Source organism: Cololabis saira, chromosome 2 (assembly GCF_033807715.1).
Source record: "Cololabis saira isolate AMF1-May2022 chromosome 2, fColSai1.1, whole genome shotgun sequence".
NCBI lineage: Eukaryota > Metazoa > Chordata > Actinopteri > Beloniformes > Belonidae > Cololabis > Cololabis saira.
This window is the reverse complement of record NC_084588.1, coordinates 37,197,344-37,218,748: the sequence shown is the minus strand read 5'-3', so window position 1 is coordinate 37,218,748 and position 21,405 is coordinate 37,197,344. Positions and strand designations below refer to the sequence as shown.

At 38.2% G+C, this 21,405-nt stretch overlaps 1 protein-coding gene across 2 annotated transcripts in view; it reads left to right on the top strand.

The window, feature by feature from the left end:
• Positions 1-21,405, top strand: part of LOC133463379 (transmembrane protein 266-like) — a 56,577-nt gene that overhangs the window by 24,532 nt on the left and 10,640 nt on the right. For both annotated transcript variants that reach the window (XM_061744897.1, XM_061744906.1), the window contains exons 4-7: positions 13,555-13,709; positions 14,949-15,022; positions 16,634-16,690; positions 16,838-16,976. In XM_061744897.1, coding sequence (XP_061600881.1) covers positions 13,555-13,709; positions 14,949-15,022; positions 16,634-16,690; positions 16,838-16,976 — 425 coding nt within the window. The remainder of the gene's footprint in view (positions 1-13,554; positions 13,710-14,948; positions 15,023-16,633; positions 16,691-16,837; positions 16,977-21,405) is intronic.

The following is a 21,405-nucleotide window of genomic DNA, read 5'->3' as shown; positions in this document are numbered from 1 at the left end:
AATTTTATGATTTTATTGTTGTTTCCATCTTTTTGACATGTTTCCATCTTCCAGTTTCTTATCCATTTTAAAGTGTGGTGTTATCTTTTACTTTTCTTAAAGCCTTTCCTCTTTTTCTCATATCTTCTTTTTAAGGCCGGAGAGAAAATTATGACAGAAAACAGCAACGTATATAGAAATATAAGAAACTACTGGTAATTTAAAACGTAATCATCTGAAGGTTAATGCTCATCTTTCCATCCATCCATCCATCCATCCATCCATCCATCCATCCATCCATCCATCCATCCATCCATCCATCCATCCATCCATCCATCCATCCATCCATCCATCCATCCATCCATCCATCCATCCATCCATCCATCCATCCATCCATCCATCCATGGACAGTGTATCATGTGACTAACACAACTTTGAACCAAGTGTAAATCATAAATTAACCAGAAAAATGCTACACATATTTGCTACATGGTATGTTCATGATGAATATGTTCATAAGCTTGGCACATTACAATGTTTACCCCTTACTTAAAACTTATCATCTTATTCATAATTGTATTCAATCTTATTTGTTATTTACTGTCTAATTGTGTCTTGCCGCTTTTAATGTCAATGTAAAGCACTTTGAATTACCTTGTGTTGAATTGTGCTATATAAATAAATTTGCCTTGCCTTAAAACAAAACTGCTCAAACTGCTTTATGTTGGATGGGTACCACTGGTGACTAATGCAACACTTCTATGGTTGAGAACACATATTTGTGTGTGTGAAGTTACCACAACTCTTCAATCCTGTCATAACAACCCTTTGACTTTGTCTGAAGAGCTTAGAGTAGAGTAACTGCTTTTGCATCCAGTGAATACAGCTGATGTAGTTTGGACATTTGGTCAGGATGCCATCCAGATGCCTTCCAGAGGAAGTGTTTTGGACACAGAACAACATGATTCTGTGAAAGACAGTAAAAACATTGCATATGGCAAAATGGATAGTTTTGTCTATTCTTATGCAAAAAGAAAGCAAGCACCAGTGAGCTGAATAACATAAATATGACTGGAAGATGGCAAAAGACATGCATTGGTGAAGAAAAGCCCATTCACAGCATCAACAGAACTCAAGAATACTTTGGAGAACATAGTCTATTATTCTATATATTTTGAATCAAGAGCTACTTTTATGGATGTACAAAAAGGAGGGTTTACAACAAGGTTGAAACCACTGCTAAGATTCATAAACACAGGATTAGACTTTGCCAGGAAACATCTAAGAAAAAAAGTCTCCCATGTTTTGAATTCGATTCTTTCACAGATGAAACCTAAGTAAACTTTCTCAGAATGATGCAGAAAGAAAATTAAGGAGAAAGACAAACACTGAGGCACAAAACCGAAGGCAGAAATGCCCACAATCAAGCAGGAACTGAAGATGACTGCAGTGAAGGGCTGGCAAAGCATCCAGAGAATGGATATGATGCACTTCAGGCCTTCATCAGCAGCAAAAGATGTGCATCAAAGTATTTCATTTAAATATCCAAAATGATGGTTACAATACAACAATGTTACTGTGGTCAAATACTTTTGAGCCCTTTACAAAAGATGCACTTTGCTTCAAGTGGCAGTAATTCCTAGAGGATTGTTAAAACCAAGATGAAAGTCTACGCTACCTGTGGTGGTCCATACAGGCAGAATCATAAAAACTCAAACGTCATTGCCCCAAAGCTGAGCGTAACAACCTCTCTTGGCCTTTATCATTTACCACTTGTAAATGATAAAGGCCAACAGAGGAGACTAAGATGCACCAACTTAAGCCACTCTAAGTGAATGCTGTGAAAGATAAGCTGCAACATTCACACATCATCTCCTTCATCAATCACCTGCTGGAATAACTCTGCAAAAATGCTGTGTTTATTTCCTGTTTCACATGCCACCCCTAAGATACATCTTCAGAAAATGTCAACACTTTTAGTGGCCTTATGAAAATGGTTATGGACATGTGATAGATCAGACCAACTGTCCCCCTCAGTGGCACGAGTATTACCACCCAGCTAACGGATTGCAACATGAAGTAGAGGCTGACATAGTTAGGTAAACTCCATGTAAACCTAATCTGGCTAATTTTGCAGTGGACACATTCAGGTCCTGGCAATTAAGACAGTCAAGCTGAAGCACCACCCAGACTCTCACACTGCCAGTCTGAGGTTAAGGGCACATAAAACACCCCAACTTTGTGTCCTTTCTGTATGTTGAGCTTCTTTGGCCAGTAGAGTGGTAGTATTGGGATTGTCTGTGGTTGAATTTCCTGGAAAGGTTGGTGCAGGTCACTCCAACGGAGGTTTTGATGCCAGGCTTGGCCGTAATTAAGGGCTGAGCTGTAATAGTTAGTGATGACTTTTTCATCATTGAAAGTATCTGTGAAAAGAAAAAGTAAGAAACAAACAAACAAACAAACTGCTTTATTACGTTTTTTTTTAATCTGATATTTACTGCAACATTCTCTCCAACTCTTTGATTGCACTATAGACTGAGAGTCCAAAGTCTTAGTGATAAATGTAACTTTACATTTTCACAATACTTTTTCAAGTGATGTACTGAGCTTCAGCTAATTACACAAATAACAATCAAAGAAATCAGCTTTCATTGGCAACATTAACTTGGTGATACTGAAAAGCTACAGTAGTATGAAGCTCTATGAATATAGAATATAAAAAAAAAACAGGAAAATTTGCTTGCTTAACAAAAAGCTTACAAAAACAATTACATTCTAAGCCAAATATTTACTTAGTTTCTTTTAAGCCACTTAAAGTGGGTTGGACTTTGGACAACTCTGGAATGATGCTATCTTAATGCAGAAGTTTATTAGAATGATGTTTGTACCATATTCTAACTTATACTAACTTCAAGATCTGTGAACCTCCCGGTTTGGGGTCTACCTCTTTCTTAATGATCCTTTGGAGTCAGTGGAGCGCAGGAGCTGGTAATGGGGAACCTTTGAAATGTAAAATTGATTAATTGCAATGTGAATGCATTAGGGAAAGTCAGTATTTCATGCTTAGTCAACACTTATCCTTTTCAACACTTAGTTTGCAACAAGGACTGTGTGTTTGCACATATTAGTTGTTGAAATATGGAGCCTGGTGGAGAGGCGTTTATTCCTAGGAAGCAAGATCATGGTTGGTTTGCTATAAATATATAACATTTTGCCTTTAAAAAAACACACCATCGTTATTAGAGGAAGGTTGCTCTCACATCTGGGTTTTTTTTTTTTGGCTTCTTTTCTGGGAAAACCAGATTTCATAAAAGCCCCTAAAGTCCTTCTTGGCAGTATGTTTATTTTATTTCACATTTCCTTTTAGCACCATCTGCTGCTGACACATCTTGACATTCTTTTAACACCTCGTGAACAATGTTGTCCACGTCAGTTTATATTTCCTATTTTTCTGCTCCGTAAACTATGGCCTGTCTTTATACTATAAGTGGGTTCTCACTCGCAGCATATTGTTGGAAAGCCAGACTTCATATGACTTATTTGATTTGAACCATGAAAAGACAAAATAAACACAGTGGTGGTTTTTGACCTGTTTGTAGCAAACAGTCAAAAAGTTGCAGCAAGTCATCTAGATGATTTTATTTATTCACTCACTTACTTACTTACTCAGACAAATACAGTTCTCGTATATTTAGAAGGTCCAGACAGTCTCACCCAATAAAATGCCTTGTCTAAAACTTGGTATTGCATCAATAAGTACTCATGGCTGCATTGTTCAAATTGATGGGCAGTTGTCAGCTACATATCTTTTATCAAAGCATCTCTTTGCATGGACATGATTTCCAAAACACCTTCAGCACATATTTACATATTATGACTGAGTTGACTTAACATGTAACATCAATTAAATTATCCTCAGCTTTTCACAAATGCTGAAGAAAGCTTTTGAACACAGTACATGTAAGGTAGGAAACCTAAACGTTCATCCGCTGGGGTTACATTTCTGTCTCAGCACTACAACCAAGAAACTGTTAAAATAATCTCATTTAACATCTAAATCCACGTTTGCACCTCTCATCCCAGGAACAGTTATCACCAGTTTTAAAGTGCCTCAGGTGATGAAACTGAAGTCGAGCAAAAGCTTCTTCAGTTACGAGTAAAATAAAAGTTGAGGAAGCTGTTGCCAAAAACAAGATGGAGTACAGAATATGATTTATGTTTTTTTATTCTTTCAACAGACTTAATTCTGTTGTACAAACCAACTTCATCAGAAAATGATCAAATAACTTAAAATACAGAGCTTTATTGTCTTTTTTTGTCACTTATCGCATTAATGTTTTAATGAAAGGAAATTGAGTAGTTTTTGACTGTCAAAGTAATGATAAATATGATATTTTTTTAGTCAACTAATCTATTGAATATGAAGCCAGCAGCACTGGCATACCCACATGTATGTATTTGAGTACAATTTTACAAATATTAAAACTTATTTTTGTGCTCCTAAATTTAAAAACTCAGTTTATGGAATATGTTGTTTTATTAATTAATTTATTTTCTTAATCTGAAAAATCTTGAGCTCAGTAAAAGATATTAATATATTTTATGTAAGAAAAAGTACACAAAATGCATATCTTCAAGTTGATAAATTGTTTGTTCTGAGGTTGCCGACAAAAATACGCACACAGCAAGAGAAGAGGGAAGATGGCATAAATGTGAAAAGAAAAATAAAGGCCTCGTTTTCCAACAATGTACATTGAACAAAGGCAGGATAAATGTGAAAGCGATGCCTCCCTCCACTGCAGTGGAGTACTTTATCTGATAAGACCATCAAGTGCTGCGAGTCTGACAGTTCGACTGTTTGGTGACTCACTTGACACGCCGGTATTGATCACTTTGCCTGATTCAATCTCCTTACTCTTTTTTCCCTGTCCGGCTTTACTCAGTCTCACCAGCACTGGGAAACACTGACAGCTGTATCAGCCTGTTAAATGCACACCAGCAATAATAAAGAAAACAAATATAAAGGAAAGGACAGAGACGGTGAAGATGCAGGAAACAGAAACAGAAAATTCAAACTTTCAGTTGCAACATGATTTAAAATAGGTAATCAGCACTGATTTCTCCAGAAAATATATAAAACCAAAGCTGGTTTGAGAACAACGGGTTGGCTGGTGACCTTGTCCAGTGTGTGTGCTTGTCTAATAGTGATTTGGGCCAGGTGGTTCTTTCAGACTGTCAGGACAGACTGAGTCAGATAAACTGTCATGTTACTGTTTTGTTGCTTTATTAAGGATCATTAATATTCTGTACGTGTCACCATCCTTGTCTGACTGCGTTCTCTCTGGGTTGGGAAAGTTTGGCATGACACGAGGAAAGGTCACACTCACATTCAGGCTCTTTGTCATATATATTGTTGCTGAGCATCCACACTGTCTGGGAACTCAAATCCTCCATCCTTTGTGTGTGCTTGTGTGTGTTTGTGGTTAATACTTTGGCTTGTACTGCAAAGTTAGAATATTACTTATTAATTACTTATATTAATATCTTCAGATGATCTAACCACAACTCCGGGCAGTATCAACGATGCAAATAAAAGAACAAAACAATATAAAGTCACAAAACAACACACACCACAATGATTCTTTCATTACCTTGACTTTTATCTCCTTGCAGACATGATGAACCCAAACTATTTCTTGTTTTGTCTGTTCTACTTTATTTCATTCAGGATCATGAATATAAAAATGATCATTTTTTCTTAATTCAGGCCTGCAACATATTCCAAGAAAGGTGGGTTTGTAAATTTTAATTTACAATAATAATTATTATAAAAAGTTTTTTGTTTTTTTTTTACCATTTCTGTAATTTAATTTACCAATAAAATGTAAAGAATTGGAAGGGTGAAAACTTTAGATATCTTGAGTTTACGTTGTCTTAAAAAAATATAAGAAAAATTTAATGTATGGACTAAATGTTTGTTAATTAGCTTTGTCTATACCATCACTATAGTTTTTCTGGTGTTTGATGAAGTTGAAGTGCAGGTACCTTGACGCCATTTTGAGAAGGGAAACTACCACTTTATTTTATTGTTTTTTTAAAAAGTATTTACAATGTAGTATTATGTATAATCCCATTAGGGAATTGCTTATTACTACTGAATGCTACATATAAAGTCTGAATTGCGGATGCTCATAGCTGTTGTACAACATCCCACTGAAAGTGCATATCATAGCTAGTGAGATGCCGCACACTGCTCTGTGAGGATCTGTAGCCTTGACTTTGTAATTTACTACCATTTGATTGAAATGACAACACTTGAATGAGAATTTGGACCTGGAACATGAATAGGACCTTTTGACAGCTACAGTAACACCTATTATAATTCAGACATGGACTATAACCCAAAACACACTTCTCCGTCAAAATAAGTGTGGGGAAAATTTGATTGACTTAGAAAAGAAACCACTTTTTGAATGGGAGTCTATTGGAGACATTTTAGAGCCAGTTAGCCATCAGCGGTATTGTACTTTCAAGTCCTTTTGCATTGACTTCATGTCTGGCATTTGATGACAAGGTTGATGTTTTCTATAAGTTTCTTATAGAAACCTGCTTTTAGAAGAAAGCGGGTCTGTGGACATATTTGGGGAACCAGTAAAAGTATCCCCAAATTGACTTCTTGTCTACTTCCAGTGCTAGAGCGGAGGATGGAGTTTAAATTTAGGATGAGTTTAGTTTTTTCTTGTTAATGCAGCTCAAAAGAACTTGTGAGGTTCTTATATCAGCAGTTCCTCACATGGGCATGGAGGTTAAGTTACTTTCCAACACAGTCTGATGACTCAGTCATTCAGTCATTTTCAGTGGTCTCTCACTCCATCATTCTCTAATTTTCTCTTTCAACATTACAGACTTGAGTCTCTTAGTTGCCTTTTCCATGACGTCTACTGTAAATCTGTGAGCTATTTTCATCAATGCTGATGTTTGATGTAATGTTTGAAGGCCACATGCAGCTGTGCCAAGAGAGTCCACAGTAACTCTGACTGTGACCGTGTCTGACCTTTCAGAAAATAGTCAAACGTTGCTTCAAATGAAATTGATTCTTATACTTTAACTTGTAAAAATAAAACAGAAAAACTATACTGCTTTAATGTGCTCATACTGTTAGATGACATACCTTTACACAAACCGGGGAGTGCATTTGCAGATAAATCCACTTATTCCGATCTATCACTAGTTCCCACTCTCTCCAGTAATGAGCATGAGCAACACAGAGCAAGTGGTTTCAATATTATTATAGCAATACACCGCCACATTAGGAAGCTTTTAACGTCTATGGGCCTGATTTACTAAATGTTTGCGTGTGTAAAAACGTGTGCAAACTTGACAGCACCCGCAAACCAAAGTGCCAGCTGATCTACTAACAGCGTGCAAAGAGGACTGCGCCTCTCAAATGCGCAAAATAGCACACGCTATTCATTTAGTACTTTTGCCCTGATGAATAATCAATATGGGGCGTACCGGCCAGAAATCGCTAAATACTGGGAGGGGAAGATGCAAATTTGCCATCCGCAATGAGATTTACCAAGCCTGAAAGTTATTGCGGGGATTGTGATTGCGTCTGTATTTAATACGTTCGAAAGGAAGGTGCTAATCTCCACATGCAAAAGGAGAAATATTTTATTTGAATGTTAAATCGAGTATTATTCAGCAAAAGGTTGCCACAGGAGGCACATTCATGTTTTTATTTGTGATAATAAATAAATCACGTGTTTTCATGGAGAAAAAAGTGTTTCTTATTGTGCGCCTGTTCTGCAGTTGGCTCTAGCGTGTCATACCCCGGCAGGTGTTGTGCCGTATTCAGCACCCCTGCCGTGAAAAGCACCCCCTCGTCTGACAAAAATGATATTCTCATTCCGTGTCATGTTCTGTTTAGCGTCCAGTTTTGTGTTAATGATTCATGTTTAAATGCGCTCATGGATTCCACAATCACAGTCACAGATAACAAAAATCGTTATTGATGTCATTAATTAATAGCCTGCTTACTGTGTTGTCTTCCATAATATTTGTAAATATATATAATATAAACTCCTAAGTATGTGTTTGTGTGAGTGTGTATATATAAATATATTGAAGTGTCAGTGTGTTGTTTTTTTTCTTGGTCTACTTATCATTGAATATACGAGGGGGTGCTTTTCACGGCAGGGGTGCTGAATACGGCACAACAATTTGCCTCTTCCACTAATATCTCTAACTCCAACTCGTCAAATTTCATTTTGCGCTTGGGACTATATCCTGCTTTCCATCCAGACTCTCCATGGCGCAAAGTTTGCGCCGCAAACCCTAGTAAGACACGCAACACCTCATTTAAATACTGAGGTTTGCACCTGTTATCAATTGCGCACGCAATCTTAGTTGATCACCCACAAAACACACAACAACAGAACGCGCAAACTTTTTCAGTGCACACGCAATTTAGTACTCTTTATTTAGGATCTTAGTAAATCGGGCCCTATGTGTTCAGATTTCATCACTTTCATAATCTTTGCGTTTTTTAAACTATCCAAGAGATTTGATCAGTGAATTGAAACTATTTGAGAAAACCAGTACTATGCCTGGCTTAAAAAAAACAACAAATGACAAAAATACACATAAACATTAGTTTGCTACTATTATTTTGCTTCATCTACTGTGCAAGGTGGTGTTCTGATATGTAGGCTGGTCCATGTACAGTACCTGGCATCCAAAGAGTCTCGCCGAGACACTGGTGGAGCAGATTCTGCACCATCTGGAGCTCGCACACTTGTGCCTCCCCAACCAAAGCCAAGAAGATGATTGCTATCAGCATGGTCATGCCTTTATTAGATTAGCCATGCATTGTTTACAGAGTCTTGGCTCTACCCATGCCAGCCTTCGATGAGTAAAATTCTCTTGAGGAAACCAGTGGGAGGGCGGAGGGATCAATTCAGCAACAGTAAGTACATAAATGTGTGGCTATGGGAGGAAATAATAAAGAGACAACCTCATAAAACCAATATTCCTGAGTATGTACTTGATCAATCTTTTTATCACAGTTTTGCATGTCGTGTATATTTGATCTCTGTTCACTGAACTAACCATAGAGTCCCACATATGAAGTTAAATAGACACATGTGTGGCCTCTTCCACTGACTGAGCAGGAGAACATGTGCAACAAATGAGTAGGTGACACGTAAAAAAAGTTCACCCCTGGGATAGTTTTAATACAGCATCAGATTACTTACGGTAAATGCTCCAGGTTCAGTAGCTGTTCATACTTTTTTTTTTTACTTTACAGAACTCAATAGTTTATCGTTTTTAAATGTATCATTTAATTTGATATACAATCTCAGCCATGTGAACACCAACAAATTAAAATTATTAAAAAAAATAAATAAAAAAGTAGCATACTTACTCTTCGGGAGAGAAATATGGACAGATCTTGAATATGTCAATAAACGTGTGACGAAGTCATTGAAATGATTTACTGTAGTCACGCGCTGCAATCCTCACTGGAAGATTGGACAGAATTTGCATGCTTTTCTTGCTCAACTGCTTAATACCATAAAATACTGAATGAATCTGGAGGAATTTTAATGTCAAGGGAGTAATTGTGCAAGCTGGACATCTGTGATCTCCAGTCCATCAGTGCTACATCCATCCATCCATCCATTTTCCCTGGACAGGTCGCCAGTCTATCGCAGGGCCACATACACCGACAGACAACCATGCACACTCATATGGGCAATTTCAAAACATCAATGAACCTATTATGCATGTTTTTGGACTTTGGGAAGAAGCCGGAGTACCCAGAAGGAATCCACACAAGCACGGGGAGAACATGCAAACTCAACACAGAAAGAGCCCCGTCGGGCTCGGGAGTCGAACCAGGCCTCATGTACAAAAAGTGCGTGGATTTCAATGTGAATCTGTGCGCGGAATTCTTGCGTACGCAAAAAAAAATTCAGATTCTCAAAACTGTGCGTACACCCAAATCCACGCACGTTTCTTTGAACATCACAATTAACGTGGATTTGAGCGCACATGCGGGAGCACAACACTCCTCCCTGTCTCCTCCCTCATGTTAATATATTTGAATATGATAATGAAGATAATTATCTATTAAAAACCGCTCATCTTAACAAGGAACTTACAAAAACAAGTAAAAAAAAAAAAAATCGTCTGTGACTCCTGTCAAAAGTTGAGGCCTGGAAAAATAATTTATTTGGGGGCATTTCTTCTGATTTAAGCTGCATTGCATTATGGGGATTGTTGTTCTTTGCTTTGTGTTGCGTTCCGTGAAGATTATGGTTATATTATGATCGTAAGGGTTTGTGAATGTTTATGGGCAGCGTTAGTGCCTCATTTCAGATTCAGATTACTTTTATTTGCCATTTGTGTTAAACACATAGGAATTTGTCACAGTGGTAACAGTGTGCGCATTCAGTATATTTTTTCACATATAAATAAATAAATAACAGACACACGGTTATTTTAAGAACCGACACCAGAATTTAAATTGGTCGATGAAAAACGGCTCCTCGTTCCGCTTTATTGTCACGCGTATTATATACTGACAGATTAAGCCCAATGTACACGTTTACTGAGTCTTACACATTGTGGATGTCCGCGATCACCTCTACAATGTGAACAACATGAAATTATATTTAAAACATGAAGCATCACGATCTGATTCCTCCGCTGCAGAAAGACAACTTGTGCCAACTGGATTATTGAGGTGCAAACGTGAGAAATAAAGAGCAAAGTTGCTGTAGCTCTGAGTATTGCATCCGCAGGAGGAGAGACCGGTCTCCGTCCCGGCCTCCATCACCGGAAAAACACTTTCTGGAGTCCTGCAGCACCTGCAGCCGACTTGATATCAGACTCTGAAAGTTGCCTAAACATTCAATAAAAACGTAATTCATTCAACTTCATTCATTCATTGCTGAGTCACATCAGTTCGTACCAACCAACCTTTCCCTGACATCTTAGTTTTATTTTAAAAGACAACTTTACAGAACCGGTTTTTCACTGCAAAATGTATTTTAATGTTTTTCTGTCCAAACACAGTTATGGGATGTTTTAGGATCTGGCTTTTATCTCAAGTAGTCGTCCCATACGGTCGTCATGGTGACTGAGAGATGTCCGACCTGTAGCAGCTCCAGCTGAAAGCATCATGTTGGTCTGAACCGGAGCAGCTGGTCCAGTTCAGGGCAGAGATCCAGAAGGATCCTCTTGGTACCTAGACCAGCTGATGGTCCAGTCTTAGTCCTGGATCAGCAGATCGGTGTGATCTGATGCATCAGCAGGTTCCTCTAACGGAGCCAAAGCTCCCATCGGGATTTGCGGGTTCCATCGTTGAGCTCCTGCCTTTAGTTGTTTGTTCAGATCATGTGGTTGATTGTGAGATTGTTGCAGCTCCACTCTTGTCTTGTGTCACTTATTTGGTAATGTGGGGACTGTCGTGTATTCTGGACTTCACTGCAGCACCAGTGAGTGTCGCCAACAGACAAAACCTCAGAAAAGTGTGTACGCCAGACATGATTTGTGCGTGAAAGACCGCAACTTTCTACGTCCAAATCACTTTTCGAACATCCGACCGTGAGCGTAGAAAGTTGCATACGCACGTTTTTTGTGTGCCGCGCATTTCGTACATGAGGCCCCTCAGGAACCTTCTTGCTGTGAGGCAACAGTGCTAACCACCAAGCCACCGTGCTGCCACAGTGCTACATCAAGATCAGTCATTTAACGGAGGAACGGAGGGCCTTGTCTTAACTTTGTCTAAAGGCTATGTCAACTTCTCTTGGCATTTGGGTGGACCATCACATAGTGGAAACGGATAATGATGCCACACAAGTCCGTATTTCAGGTCTTTTGTTTTAAATGGGTGCCCTATGGTCTGGACCAAAAATGAAAAGGACCAGACTGTTAGTAGCAACTAGTCCAAAGGCAGCATCTGTGATGGTATGTGGTTGCGTCGGTGTACTTGGCAAAGGTCATTTGAACCTCTGAAATGGCAGCTTTGGAGCAGAAATGTACGCTAAGATTTTAGAGCAACATAATATGTTGCTCTGCGGGAAAAAATATCTAATCTAACGCAGCATATTATGCTGCGTTAGATTAGATATTTTTTTCCTGAGAGGCGTTTTCAACAATACAATGCAAAACAACATTTTGCACACAGAAGGGTTGAACGTGGTTAAAAGAGCTTTAATAAAAGCTTTTACTCAAGTCTTTTTTCAAACTAAAACAAACAAATAAAAATCCCACTAAATGTCCTAAATTCATACCTCGTGCAAAGAAAAAAAACAAGGCAAAGTAAATGCAAGAATTACTGTTATCATTTTAATTTGCACTTTCAGTCCTGTCCCAACTTTTCCTGATTTTGGGTTGTCACTAAGAACCTCCCATTTCTTCCCCAATGAGGTTAGTAAATTAGCTCTGATGTCGCAGTGAAAAAGGAGCCATTTTGCCACCATTGTAGCTCATATTAGCACCATGCCAAGGTATGAAGACATGATCAGAGGAGGGAAACGCTCTGCCAACGTCTTTCTCTTCCATGCCAGTGCATGGGGAGATGGGAAAGGTAGTGGGCAGAGCCAACTTTCCATTCCAGCTGGAGAACTGGTGAGAGGCTTTGTTCCTCTCTGCTCCGACTGTCAGCCCTTGTAGTACTCGATATGTAAGACCAACCCACTTTTTCAAAATAGCATTTGGCAATCTTGCCAAACTCTTTAATGGCCTAAATGCTGGTTTCTTGCTGTGTCTATCAAATGTAATAATCTTTATAGTATAAACATGTTTATGTGGAGCCTTTTATCTGAGCTTTGATCAAACAATGGATTGGATTTTTATGTTTATTATCTGAGTAATAATTAATTGAAAAATATTTGACAAAAAAATAATGTTGCAAAGCTAAATGACTAGTTCACAGATGGGCTTTTTCTTCATAACCGTCTCCTGTTTCAGGCTGGTATGTGAAGCCCCTTCCTCCTCAGCAGTATCATGTATAGTAACTTCCTTCATCGCCACGGTAAAAAGGATTCCATCAGTATTCTGGTCACACCGCTGATGGTCACATCACCGCTTCACAGAGCCTCACTTTCCCGACTCTCTGTCAATGCTGTCTCTGACCACCCCGTGCTCTGATATCACCCTCAATCTTTGCAAAGCATAAATAGACATCGCCTCCCCCAAGTGTAAACTAACACCCTCTGTTGGTCATTTGTGGCACATCAAACACTTTTATGAAGCTGCTGCAAAAATCAGTGTGTTGCTGTGAGGGTGTTGATCAGTACCAGGGGATTCTTCTGTATTATTTTTTTATTTGTATTTTTAACTGCATTTTACCTTAAAAAAAAGTGTGAGATTGAATCTGGCAGAATCAAGTTTGTGTAAAGAGCTGACTGTGTTTGTGTGCCTCTTTTATCTGTTTTGTATCTCATTAGTCAAACAGAAATGAAAGGAGTATTCTAAATACTGATAGTATTTTATGAATTATTAAAAAAAAACAAGAAAAAAAAACAATACAAACATTGGTTTCCTTGTTTTCTCTCGTTCTAGGTCCAACTGGCTGAAGCCGTGCTGCGGGCGTCGAGTGGCCCTGTGGCAGGTCTGTCTGCTCAGCGCTGGCTTCAACTGCATCCTGGTGGCTTGTGTGATCCTGGTGGTACTTTTCCTGTCTTTGGAGCTGCTGATAGACACCAAACTATTACAATGTAAATGCCCTGCATTCTTTACTTCGATTTTAACCTGTGCTCTTATAGAAGGAAAGGTTTGCTGAGCGTGCATTTTCCTATCCAATAATGCACTGTGACATTCATGAAACACCTGGGATGCATACGGCGCAACTCACAGCAGCAGCCGCTCCACTGGAACCGTGGGGCGTTAAACTCTTTAGTGTCCTTGAGAATTAAACTCAGTCTTTATTAACTTCACTGGCACTGTTCCTGCACTGTGCCCTACCTGCTGACAGGATCACGTAGAGAGAATTTACTTTCAGGAAAAAAACAAAAAAACTAAGCTGGCTTTGTTTTTTTTAAAGTAGCACTGTCTTTCAAATCTGCACAGTTCTCACTGTGCAGATTTCTCACTGCTATGTGTCATAAATGGTTAATCATAGCCTGTTAATGTAAAAAAAAAAAAAAACTATCATGTTGCACATCACCAACTCTTAAAATCCTGTCATGTGAATTGACAGTAGTCGTGTATAGGTTAAGTACATATAAAACCCAGACATTTGAAGGCTGTAATTAAGACCGTCTCCTGTCCTGTAAAACTCAAAATAGAAACAAGTTACACCTAATTTTTTGTTACTTTTCGCTGGACGGATCTTAAAGTGTAACTGTGGATGTCCGGTTTGTTTGTGTGTATGTTTTTTTTGTATATTAGTTAATTAAAGAATATGAGCATTTTTTTCCTCCACTGCTAGTGAGTTTTTATGCTGGTGTTTACATTTTCCGTGCAGTGATGACGTTAAATGGTACCAGTACTAAATAGTGATATGAAGGAACATGCAGTGTCTTTGTCGGCTTGCCAGCCACCGACGGCTGTGCAGCAGGATGGTAAATGGTTCTGATGAAATGTGATGGAGTGAGGTGATAATGAACACCTTTAAGTCACTTTAAATCCATTGTGATCTCAAACTTGACCCAGTGACAGTTTTGCGACGCGAGTAGCGGAACAAGTAAAAGCAGGACGGGTGTGAATTTGGTGTGAATTTGTGCTACAGGTTGATGATTGGGACTCTAAGATAAAGGTAGAGGACAAATAAAAACGGTCATGGAAATATTGTGGAAAAAGAAAAAAGCTAATTTGTAATCTTCTATTTAATTTAATTTCCCTCAAACCATTACTAGGAAAGCACTGGTATTTTATGTTTATTTGCTTGTTTTCAACGTTTTATTTATTTTTTGAACTAATATACATTTTTTTTCCCCTTTCTCTTCTTCCCACAGTTTCCAATGCGTTCCAGTTTGCCAGCATCATCCACTGGATCAGCCTTATCATCCTGTCCCTTTTTTTTTCAGAGGTAAGGCATGTGCATTAAGAACCATGAAAATTGATTCCAATCTCGTATTGTAAATCCTCCTTCAACCGGTTCTCATTGTGTTATTTTCCACCATCTCATTCATTTATTTCATTGACTGAACAATAATTAGTAGTAAGCAATGAGTCGCAGTAATGGAAACTGAGCTTTAAAAGCAGCTGGCGAGGGTTAATTAATGATGTTAATGTGTCCATGTATTTTACTAGCTGGCATCGCAGAGAAAGCCCACTGAGGAAGGCAAAAGATAGATTTGACATATCACCAGGTGGTTTATTTACACTAATCAGAGGTCAACATTGTTTATGGCAGGCATAACACTTGCACTTTACACTTGCTGGCCCAACACGGGCCAGATATGATGGACTAAGAAGACCACACATGACACTTTTTGATCATGGATGTGACCAAACAGTGAAGCTTCATGTCATAACTGCAACTATTTTCAGTTTTTGTATGTTTGTGCATATCTCCGTCTTGTCTTGGGTATGTGAAGGGTGGGAGAAGGTGTGTTACAACCAAAAATGTAATAATGGCCAATAACGTAATAACTGCCAATAACGTAATAATTTTGGCCATTTCAAATGTAATAAGGCCAATAGTGTAATAATGTGCCAATAATGTAATAAAACTTTTGAGCCAATAACGTAATAACTTTTTGCCGATAATGTAATAAGGCATTACATTATTGGCCGGTTATTACGTTATTGGCCTGGTATTAAAAACATATTACAAAATTATTACATTATCGGCAAAAAGTTATTACATTATTGACTCAAAGGTTTTATTACATTATTGGCACATTATTACACTATTGGCTTTATTACATTTGAAATGGCCAAAATTATTACATTATTGGCAGTTATTACGTTATTGGCCGTTATTACGTTTTTGGTTGTAACAAGGTGGTGGAGATTGCTGAATGTTCAACTTTTTTCTTTAAAAAATAAATATTTCAATCTTCAATCAAGTTCAAGTCCAATCAGTTTCTCTGGTTTTGACCAAACCTAAGTAGACAATATATCTCTATAAGCTTCAGCATTAATTCAGCTGCTTCTGCCCTTCGTCACATCATCAATAAATCAATATGCACTGGTGATCCTGTGTCATTGGAGGTCAGGCGTGCCCATGCCATCACTTCCTCTTTCATACTTTTTACTCTGTGTTTTTCCCGTAAATGTTTAAGTCTGTAATCTGTCAAAAGAATACTGCTCCAAACTTGGTATGACTTTTTATGATGATTTTATGTTTAGCAAATGGGTTTACCATATGAATAACCTGGTTGCATGATAATCAATCAATATAATCAAATCAATATATAAATAGCATTTGAGCCCTGAATATTTGACTTTATTTGACCATAAGTTTAAATAATGCAGTCAGATTTGGTTATCTGTTGTATTTTTGGCTTTTTTCATTGTGACCGGCCTTAAATATTATATTCTTACATTGTTACTCAATGGTGTTTTAATAAACGGAAAGAAGAAGGCAAGCAAACAACTTCTTTCATAAAGTTTGTGAAAGATGTGATGACAATTCAAAAGACTTATTTATCTGTTTTATTTAAATTTTTCTTCATCTCTTTGTCTCCCTCAGACCGTCTTCAGAATTGTAGTGCTTGGGATCTGGGACTACATAGAAAACAAAGTGGAGGTTAGTGTTGGCATGCTGACAAGTCTCTATGAGAAATTGGGATCTCTTCCAAATAGTTTTCATTACTTGTGTATTATTCCAATGTGATAAGTCAATACAGACCTTTTTTTTTTTTCCTTCCCCGTGTTTGATTTTTGATGCTGTCAGGTATTTGATGGTGCTGTCATCGTGCTGTCTCTGGCCCCAATGGTGGCCTCCACAGTGGCCAATGGGCCAAGCAGCCCCTGGGACGCCATCAGCCTTATCATCACCCTACGCATTTGGAGGGTCAAGAGGATCATTGATGGTGAGGAGAGAGATAGGGAAGGCCATATGTATGGCTACTATCGTCAAACAGGCCCAGGAAATTCATTTGAATTAATTGAGTTCCCTTTTGCGGATTGATAACATATTTTTTTAATTGAATTGAAACAACCAAGATTCACGAAACCAATGGAGAAAAGTCAGCTGATACGTCTAAATAACCCCATTCTTTCCATGATTATACAAATTATTTGCAATTCAAAGCAATACATCTATCGATCACTCCTCAGAGTAAATTGCCCCCCCTTTAACTGGTATTGATTGCAAGTCTATGGTTAAGTAGATTCAAAGAAAGCATAATGAATACAACAGTTGCCCTCCCCTATGCTAATGCATGCCGGTTCGATATCTGTTCAGAGGTCACCCTCACAGCGGGCCTCTCACTGCATACAGGATCAGCCACACGCAGAGCAGGCAGGAGCTCTTTGTGCTGTGAGATGATAGAAAAGGAATATATTAATATGTTTCTTTTTTTTTTAATCTCCTCTTAAATCTGTCTTATAATAATTAGCTAATGACAGGTCATTTTATGTTCTTTAATGAAATACATATTGGTTGATTTCCGGATGGCTCCAATCCAGATCTTATGAATGGATCCAAGTTATTGAACCATAAGGGACTAATCATCAACATGACAACTAAATTCACAAATTAATACAGTTCATTTTTCCTCAGTATTGATTCCGGCTGGTGGAACACATCCAGCAGACGTGCCCTTGCCGCCGCAGCATTGGTTTCCATTAGAGATAACCCCTGATTTCCCTGCTGTTCACCTTGATGTGTTGGATTTCATATTTATGAATACTTAAGTTACCTTGTCATGGAGGCAGAAAACCTCATAGAAAAAAAAAAGAAAACAGTAAATGTGCAGCTGAGTGACTCTATTGGTTATCATAAGAAAGGGACTGAGTTGTTTAAAGAGTAACATAAATGTACCAAGTGGAAACATTGGTGTCAGACCAAAGAGAATGAGATCCTTAATCCGAACTGAGCTAACAGTGATTCCTTTTCAAGAAAGAAATGCATCAATATGTAAAATAATAGAAAGTATGATGATTTGAAATATTTAAACCCAATATCTCAATTAAACATCAAATGTTGGCACTCATTTATTTACTGATTTACAAGGAACACTGAGAAAAGATGGCTTAGGATATAACAGAAATTTATAGGCACTAAATTCAAAATCATCCTCTGGACTTAAGAGGACAAGAACCGTCCTGCTTGTTAACAGTTTACTTCATAAATCTTGGACAAGGACATAGATCTACATATTTTATTTGTAATGTGCACATTGCTGAAATCCTGCTGATGCCGAGTGATTAAACAAGTTTTGAAGCAGATCATAAAACATGAGATCTTTTTAGAAAATAGGGCCAGAATTGTTGAAGAGCTCCAACTCAGTTCAGTTCAATTCAACTCAAAACCCGGAAGCTACATCTCAAGGCCTCACATCGTGTGAAAAATTAACATTATTTACAATACATTTAAAACAAACAAACAAACAAGACAACAAATATTTAATGTTTGGAAGAGTTTCTAGGAAAAGTCACTTTTCTCTAAAAGGAACGTGGTGGCATGTTTAAGGTTTATAAAGCTGCATCCGGACAAATCAAAGAACTTGCGGAACAACATTGTTTTTTACCAACAAAACCAAAGTGGAGATGTTCATTCATAATGTCACATTTGGACAAAAAACAAACAAAAAAACAACAAACAAAGATAGCAAATCAGCAAAAACAGCTCATACCCAGTGTCAAGCATGGAGGCTCTATGACACTACCCACGAGTCTTTATGTCAAACCATTCAAAAGCTATTGCAGAAAATAGGAACTATCAAATATCGACCAATCAGAAGAAGGGACGGGGCTAATTCATGCCAATGAAGGTCAAGTACTCAAAACCGAGTCCGATGACACCACCCACGAGTCTTTATATCAAACCATTCAAAGGTTATGGCAGAAAGTAGGAACTATCAAAAATGAACCAACCAGATGAAGGGGGTGCCCATCGTCGCAGGATCTAGACGCACATTTTGATGTATAACACACCTGGGTGCACGTTACGTTTCGGGCCACATTAACGGCCAAAGACATGGCATAAATTGCGCCAAAATTACAGGATTAATTCAAAATGGCCGACTTCCTGTTCGGTTTCGGCCATGGCGCCAAGAGACTTTTCTTTAAGTTGCGACATGATACAGGTGTGTAGCGATTTTCGTGCATGTACGTCAAACCGTATTGTGGGGCTTGAGGCACAAAATTTTCTAGGGAGCGCTGTTGAGCCATTAGACCACGGCCATTAATGCAAACCATTAAATATCAAATTTTTCGCCTGGCTTGCGTGCAAAATTTGGTGACTTTTGGGGCACGTTTAGGGGGGAAAAAAAGGCCCTCATTTCGTCGGAAAAATTAAAAAAACAAGGATAAAGAAAAAATAAATTCCTACAGATACAATAGGGCCTTCGCACTGTCAGTGCTCGGGCCCTAATTAGGTGAGTGGACAGACTGGGGTGGGACAATGTGTTAGATTCCAAGAAGTGGTGGGCATCAGCTGTGGTATAAATGTCACTATTATACATGTGCTGCCGTAAGCTGTCAGCACCGTTGTCACCCACAAATATTGTACACATTCTTTTGACTCTGACGCATACTTCAACACGAATGTGAGTGTTATCTTATGCAAACATCGTCATTATTCAGTCACACATTGTAGTCGGATGATGAACTTGTGATTGAACTTCTCACGCTTGTGTGAATTCTAACTGGAATGACCCCATCTGATGTCTCCATCCCTTTGCTATGCCAGTGTGCAAGCATGACTATAAATAGGTACAAAGAGCATGTGGCCATGGGTGTCTGCTTAGCTTCTCTCTGTAGCAGAAAGCGTTGTTTTCTCCGACTTCAGAAGTTCTACAAAGCAAGTACTCAGAATCTCTTAAGCGTTGAGATACTGGAATAAGCTCAGAGTATGTATAACTAATTAAGTTGTATGTTACACGTTGCAAAATTCCTAATTAAGAGCAAAAGTTGGCTGAAGTTAGACAAACAACACTGATTGTGTGCCATCTTTGATGACAATAGGTATGCTTTGCTTTTTCTTGATACATCCTTCCATCTTAATCATGAAACCCCCAATTTCCCAAAAATTGGGATGTTGTTGTTGCAAAGATTTACAATTTTTATTCCCAATACAACATAAAGAACACATCAGATGTCAAAGCTGTGACATTTTTGCTATTTCAAGGAAAGTATTCATTCATTTAAATGAATGAATAGATGGCACCTCACAAGATTTGGAGCAGGGCAATGTTTACCATTATGTTTTATCCCATAATTTCTTTTTAAAAATGTCAGTAAAGTTCTGGGAAGTGGGGAGAGCACTTTCTGGAGTTTTCGGAGAGGAATGTTGTCCCACTCTTGTCTGAAGCAAGATTCAAGCTGATCAACAGTCTAAGGCAGGGGTCGGCAACCTGCGGCTCTAGAGCCGCATGCGGCTCTTTAGCTCCTCCCTAGTGGCTCCTGGAGCTTTTTCAAAAATGTTTGACCTTTTTTTTCCTTTTTTTCTTTTTTTCCTTCTTTTATTTTCTTTTTTTTCCTTTTTTCCTTTCTTTTTTAATCTCAACATTTCAACTTTTTTCACGACATTTTGACTTTTTTTCTCAACATTTCGACTTTTTTCTCGAGATTCCGACTTTTTTTCTCGACATTTCGACTTTTTTTCTCGACATTTCGACTTTTTTTCTCGACATTTCGACTTTTTTCTCATCATTTCGACTTTTTTCTCAACATTTCGACTTTTTTCGGGAAATTTTGACTTTTTTCTTGACATTTCTACTTTTATCTCATCATTTCGACTTTTTTCTCGACATTTCGAATTTTTTCTCGAGATTGTACTTCAACATTAATCTCAACATTTGGACTTTTTTCTTGACATTTTGACTTTTTTCTCAAAATTTTGACTTGTGCATAATGAAAAATAAAAATCTTCCCCCAGTTATAACTAATATAGATACATGCAGCATGTGTTTCCTTCATTCTAAGTTATACAAGACTTTTCATTTTTTGCGGCTCCAGACATATTTGTTTTTTGTGTTTTTGGTCCAATATGGCTCTTTCAACATTTTGGGTTGCCGACCCCTGGTCTAAGGCCTTTGTTGTCATATTTTACGTGTCATAATGCGCCAAATGTTTTCCATTGGTGAAAGGTCAGGACTGAACACAGACACGTTCCCACCAAGACTCTCCTCCTGCACAGCTCTGCTGTTGTGAAGGGTGCAGCATGTGTTTTGGCATTGCCTAGCTGAAATATGCAAGGCCTCTCCAGATGTATAACCATCAGAGATACAACCTTTTGAACTAAGCACAGTGTGCAGGGTTTCAAAAAATATTTTCACATTTTGATTCATCTGA